Raw genomic sequence first — 6,462 nt, 5'->3', positions numbered from 1 at the left:
TGCTTTTAACTCCTCTTTCATTTGTCAATTTGCTTTTCCATTGTAATTCTTTGCTCCTCCGTGTGTATTGGATAGGTTATGTGCTAATAAAGCCATTCGCCAAGTAATTAATACTGCCGTTGGTTACTCAATGTTCATATTTCTACTTTAGTTCTTAGAAAGTGATTAAAAACACAAAATTCGAGTTTCATTATTTAGAAATACAATTTTTGAAAGGGTACTTGTATTGCATGTCTCGTTTGTTGTATCTAAAAAGGGCCGTTTAATTATATGTAGAAATTGAACTTATAAAAGGATTGTATTTAAAAATATTATTTAAATTTAAATAATCTTTGGGATTGAGTTCAATGAACTTCATCTTATCACTAGTATGTACCTTGAGTAACCGCTATCCAAAATCTAAATATTTTTCGGTGCCTTGGCTCGGAGACTTACCTATATCACGAAAAGTTTAACCGTAAGAGATCCATTTTAGGTTGGGTCCCTTTGGGATGACATTTGATGTGGTAGGTGATTCGGGCTTCCAAACTTGTTTGCCTAAGTTCTTTTGGGTTACCACAACATTTTCAGTTAATTCGGGTACCCAAGTTTGTTTGATGCTATTTTCGTTCTTAACTTGGCAAATGTGGGCATATTGACCCATCTTATTGCAATAGTGACATCTAATGTGAGTAATAAAAGAGAACTTCTTGCTTTATTTTTTATTTTTTTTGTTTTTCCCTACTTTCTTCTTGAGATAGAAGTATGACTTATTGTTCTAACTCTAAACTATTCTTTTCAAATGCAAGCCTATCACATGATAGCTTGTCTATCAATGCACTTTGTCTTGAGATACTTGCTAAATGGCTTTTATTAACTTCCTTAAAAACAACAAACTCCTTCTTGAGCATTGTAATTTCATGTAATCGAGCATTGCATTTTTCTTTGTATTTCTTTATTCTATGAATAAACTTTTCTTAAAGTAATTCAACCTCAGTTTCATAGTCCAAATAACTTACCTCTTCGGAGGTGGTAGACTCGTCATCATTGTCTTCAATTGCCATGAGTCCAACATCGCTGTCTTCTTCTTTCGAGTGGCTAGACTCTTCATCCATAGCATCACAACCTTAGATCAAAACTTTCTTCTTGTTCTTGGGATCTTTGATTGTGGATGGGGTTCTTCCTTCAAGGTTTGGATATTTGTTCCTTCTATTGTTAGGAATTAGACACCCTAATTCTAAACTAAGAAGAGCAATAATAATAATCATGAAAGAAAGGAAAATTAAGCATGAGAACAAACAACAAGATTTATACAAGTTCGCCTCAAGGTGATAATACGTCCTGTCTTCCACCGCCGCAATAATCCACTATGAAGATGAATGAGTTTACAAAGAGAAATCATACACACTTACAAGTGTTTTACTCTAACCTCTCTCGGGCTGCAACTCAAAGTCTCTGTGGTGATTGAATGAAACCCTAATAGAGGTGCCCCAAATATAAAGAGAAAATTAGGGCAACCACGATACAAGAGTGAAATCTCCAAACTACCCTTAATGAAACAGCAGTCAATATATCGTGGATCCAGCGAGGGCTCCACCCCCTTTCTAACCCCCATGGCGTCCTTACTGCGAAGGTCGACCCACGTACCGACTCAGCGTAAGACGTTAATTAGGCTCCACAACTAAACATCTATGTCGTGGTTTCCCACACTCAAAACAAACATCAACTTTCTTATAAAATTTATCATTTTGAGTTCTATGTTGGCTTTTTTCTGAAATTCTTCTTTTTCTTTTAAATTCATTGAAGATGTCTAGTGATAAAATTCACCTCCTCTGAGCTTTCTTTACAGCGGCTCAATGATGTTTCAAGTCATTTATCATGGTCTATCTGATGGAAAAAACCCTTACATGTGTCATGTGAAATGCGTTCATTAAAAGAAATAAGAAGGAAAATAAAGGCATGGATGTTCAAATATTTTTTATTTCTTCTTCTATTAGTCTTTTGTATGTAACCTACTACATACATATATATACAGATTATGCGTTTACAATTTGAAAATGAAGGTTTTGATATGACAAAGATAAATCCCTAAAATTTGACAAGAGGGCTTAGTATGAAAAAAAATAATATACGAATTTGACCATTATTATTCCCAAAAATAGTTAATGAAAAGGAGAATTTGATCATTATTTCGTTTTCAACAACTATTTTTGGGAATAGTAATGGTCAAATTCTTTTTTTTTTCTAGGGTTCCAAACAGACCGTTCGAGAGGGGTAGGAAAAAGATAGTCTTGGCCGGTTAGGAGTTGTGGGAGTGTGTATGGAGGAGGGATTCTTGGGTGAGCGAGATAGTAGAGTTTGAAGAAAGAAGAAATGGGCTCTAGAGTTTGTGATAGGAAGAGTTGTAGAGTTGACTATAGAATGCAAATGCAGAGGGACCAATACACATTGAGATTTAGATTAATAGCATATTTTGTTATATACCCTATTCATAAAATTATTTTTATATTTTACAATCCATTCATGAAAGTTTTTATTTGTCAAAAAATCAAAGAAGATCTAAATGATGCGGGAAGAAGATGTATGTGATGTAAGAGCCTGTTTCAAATGTGGAATTAGAAAATTTTAAAACTTGATTTTAGATTGACTTAGGCACATAATGCCGCTACAACCTGATTTTAAATTAACATAACATATTACAAGTTACGATGCTAGTATATCATTTAGATTCCAATTAGTATGATTCCTTAACTAACACTAATTTTTAAAATTATTCATTGCTATTGAGTTATATGTTATGTATATTAATAATCTACACCATTAAACTCTTATGAAATATATTAATGTAACCCTAGAACTTACTTTCTCTTTCCCTCCCCCAACACTCTCAACATCCCTATTAAAACATACCCAAACTTGCCCCTTGTTTAACCCAAATTAAATCCAACCTTAGTCATAAATAGGTCAGTTTGGGTTACTATTTAATATATTAAATTCATGTCTTGGTAATTTATTGATCGAAGAATCAGGCTGAATTCATCAAACCCAGCCTAAAAATTGAACATAATTGCTTTTCATAATTGTAAAACATAAATTAAATGGTCAAATCCTAACAATTTTCCAAAATTTATTTCCCTAGATTTCCTTTTTAATATATATTTATATATTTGAAATATTATATTTTAAATTAGATTATATAACCAAAAACTAACCTTGTTTAAGTAGATTATGAATGTCTCTCCATGGATGCAATTGTGATTCATAACCGTATCGTCTTCCCAAGTAACTAGTACGTGTCGGTTCAGTCATAAGTCCTACCCTTTATCAATGTTACTAATTTACATATCCATGTGTCCATTTGGCCTAATATGTGACTCGTACCATATTTTTTTCCAAAATTATTATTTCCCTAGTTATCATTTTTAATTTCTTTGAATATGTTTATCTTTTAGAGTTCTTTAATGTACCATTGAAAGTAAATGCAGGAAAAATAGTGTACGTAAAGGAGAAGCTCATAATTAAAGAATTTTAAAAAAAATTAATTTAATTTAATAGTACAATAAATATTCTGGCCCTCCAGTGGGCATATAAGTCATTCTTATTTAAGTGTCTTGAAATTATTCCTACATAGAATTTATATATGCATAAGATAAGATTGGGCACAACTTGAACTGAGTAGAGATTGAGTCACTTGAGATATGGTTTGGCTTAAAATTGATTTTTGAAAAGCGTAGGCAAACTTTGATGGGTGGAGGGAAGGGAGGAGGGAGGATGGAGGGAGAAGGGGAAAGTAGCAGTCATTGCTCCGTTTTCTAAATAAAAAAAAGATTGTGACATATTGTAATTAATATATATATATATATATATATATATATATATATATATATATATATATATATATATATATATATATATATATATATATATATATATATATATATATATTCTTATTGAACTAAAAAATCAAGTTCATCATAATTTTTTTGTAGAGTTAACACTAAATGCCGCTATGCACTTGGGAAGATATCTCTTCTTTCTTTCATTGAAAAGATGAAGGGTCATTTTGCCTGTCTTTCTTATTGGGAAGTGCTTAGAGAATACCTTCCCTTCCTCAATTGAAAAGAGTTTCTATTTAGTTAGGTTTTCCAAGGAGGAGTTGTTGATTGTATGTTGATTCCCTTTTTGATTTTGTTGATAACAAAACTTGATAGAGCTAACAATTATAAATTAAGTATTTCAAATATTTTTCCTTGAAGAGAAGTGCATTTCAAGGTCTAAAGCATCAAAACGAATCAAGCTTCTCAAAATCCTCAACCATCAAGCATCAAGCATCATAGAAAGTCAAATCTTGAAGCACCCTTGAAAGATGGAGACAAAGTGAAGGCAAGAGTTTGAGTCTTACTGAGAAAAATAAAAAATCAGTCTATGGAAAAGAGAGGAAGTACTTGAGAAGCCCGAGGTCTTTGGTACTAAATGCCCACATAGGTCACTGCCCGTAATAACAATATAATCCACATATTCCACCATAAGAATGTTGACTAGTGGAATTTCTGGTACACATTGAGTGATCACTTTCACACCTCTTGATTACAAGTTTTTTTTAACTACAATGGTAAATTTATCAAATCAAGTTTGTGGAGATTGTTTCAACACATATATTGCTTTATTCAGCCGACATACTTTCTCCCTCTCAACCACATAACCAGGTGGTTGGTACATGTAGACTTCCTTAGAGAGTATACTATTTAAGAATAATTTTTTTTGACGTCAAACAGATGTAACTCCCATTTAAAATTGGTTGCTAGTAATAAGAACTCTGATCGATTTCATCTTGGCAATAAGAGAAAAAGTTTCATCATATTCAACACTGAGTATAACTTTTAGCAACCAATCGAGCTTTGTATCAGAGAAAGCATCAAGTTATTTTAAAAAATACCTTGTTTTTAAGGCATATTTCTCCTAATACAAAGAAAGCCTTCCCATCAAATCAATGGTTGCAACATTACTGTATCTTGCAAATCGTGTTCATCTTATAACACAGAACCAATTCTTACTGCTTAGAGAATTGCTACACACCACGGAGAAGATTTAAAGCCCGACTACAATAGAAGCTCCAAAACCATTAACAAACATAAAAAATATATAATAAAGTTGAAGAAGAGAAGTGAATCAACACCTTATAGTTTTAAAACTTAGTGGGATCATCAAAACATAACTCGTTCTTCCAAAAAGAGATGAATCACATCTGAGGGAGCTATCAAAGTCACTATGAACTAAGGACATGTAACCATGCAGGATAAGAGTTTGAACAGTAACAACTCTGAAATTTCTCTTCAGTTCTTCCCAGTTATTTTATTATGTACTGCAACTTAATTGATCCAAACAACACAAAAAATAGGAGATGGCTGCGTCCAAGGAGATGGACAAAGCAATGGCACACCAAGAACGCAGAAGAAGAGATCAAATTATCAATGTTTCGAGTATTTGGTAGCAAAACGGTGCAAGGCCTGAGCAATGGTGACGAGCTGACGGAGATTTCTGTTCTCATCAGCTAACAGAGACCCATTTCCATTCTCAAACGCCTTCTCGCACTGTGCTGCCCCATCCAGTACCACCCCCAGCTTGGCTCCGTCGTACTTTTTCGCGGCACAGGCTTGGACGCTTTCCTGCAAAGAGGAAACGGCAGAGGTGTAGGCGTTGAGGCAGGTATTCAACTGGTCCTTGGTCAAGTCTTCGCAAGCTACAGAGTTCATCTTCTTGATGAGACCACTTGTTCTTGAAGCATTCTGCAGAGCCAAATCGGTGGTGATCTTCAATAGTCCAGCGATCTCTGTGGTGTAGCTCTCCGGAACGGTTTGGAGGGAAGTGACGCAGAAATCGAGCTTGATAGCGGGGTTGAACCGGGTGGCTCTCTGACAGATTTTGTTGATGTAGGAGATGCCATGGGCATTTGCAACGTGAGGAGTTTGGATGGAGACGAAGACAAGGCAGAGGAGAGGCAGCACAGAAACGAGTGACTTGGCTGCCATTTTATTTTTTAATTTTTTTTCTGGGTTCTGATGGGATCTGATCATTGTAACTTGTCTATATATATAGTGCTTCCTGCCGAGAAACAAAAAAACAGAAATCGGCTATGTTTGGAAAGGTTGAAGAACGGAGAACCTTTGGATTCGGCTGGACGTTTGGAGAAAATGACGGTCTAAAATGTTTCATACCTGAGAATTGACGTTTGTTCTATTTTTGTTATTGATCCGCCGAAACCACAAGAAAACATAAGAGTAGTTACTGCAAATTATAAGACATTCTAATGGCGGCATGTCCTGTTCCTTAAGTTTTTAATTAAAGCCATGTGATCATTTTTGTTTGTTAAATACAGCAACCACGGAAAAGTCAAAATTGGAATGAGAACGTTGAGAACCAGAAGCAATAAGTATTTCAAAAGTAGTGTTGATGAGGCTAATGGCTTTATTAGAACATAACCTA

The 6,462-nt window shown here is 34.3% G+C and overlaps 1 protein-coding gene across 1 annotated transcript; it reads right to left on the bottom strand.

Moving 5' to 3' along the window:
• Nucleotides 1-5,447: 5,447 nt before the first annotated feature.
• LOC137946660 (putative invertase inhibitor) lies at nucleotides 5,448-6,008 on the bottom strand. The gene has a single exon (XM_068792986.1). It carries the CDS (start codon nucleotides 6,006-6,008, stop codon nucleotides 5,448-5,450), a length of 561 nt encoding a protein of 186 aa, XP_068649087.1.
• Between the last annotated feature and the right edge of the window lie 454 nt (nucleotides 6,009-6,462).

This window comes from Aristolochia californica, unplaced genomic scaffold (assembly GCF_029961685.1).
Source record: "Aristolochia californica isolate CCGP_79_NKW_82.1479 unplaced genomic scaffold, dmAriCali1.0.hap1 SCAF_12, whole genome shotgun sequence".
NCBI classification, from domain to species: domain Eukaryota; kingdom Viridiplantae; phylum Streptophyta; class Magnoliopsida; order Piperales; family Aristolochiaceae; genus Aristolochia; species Aristolochia californica.
Note: the sequence above shows the minus strand (reverse complement) of the source record. Positions and strands in the feature narration are given on the sequence as shown.

What these genes read in the sequence shown, in the direction of transcription:
- LOC137946660 (XM_068792986.1), bottom strand. Translation starts at nt 6,008, where the DNA reads ATGGCAGCCAAGTCACTCGTTTCTGTGCTGCCTCTCCTCTGCCTTGTC.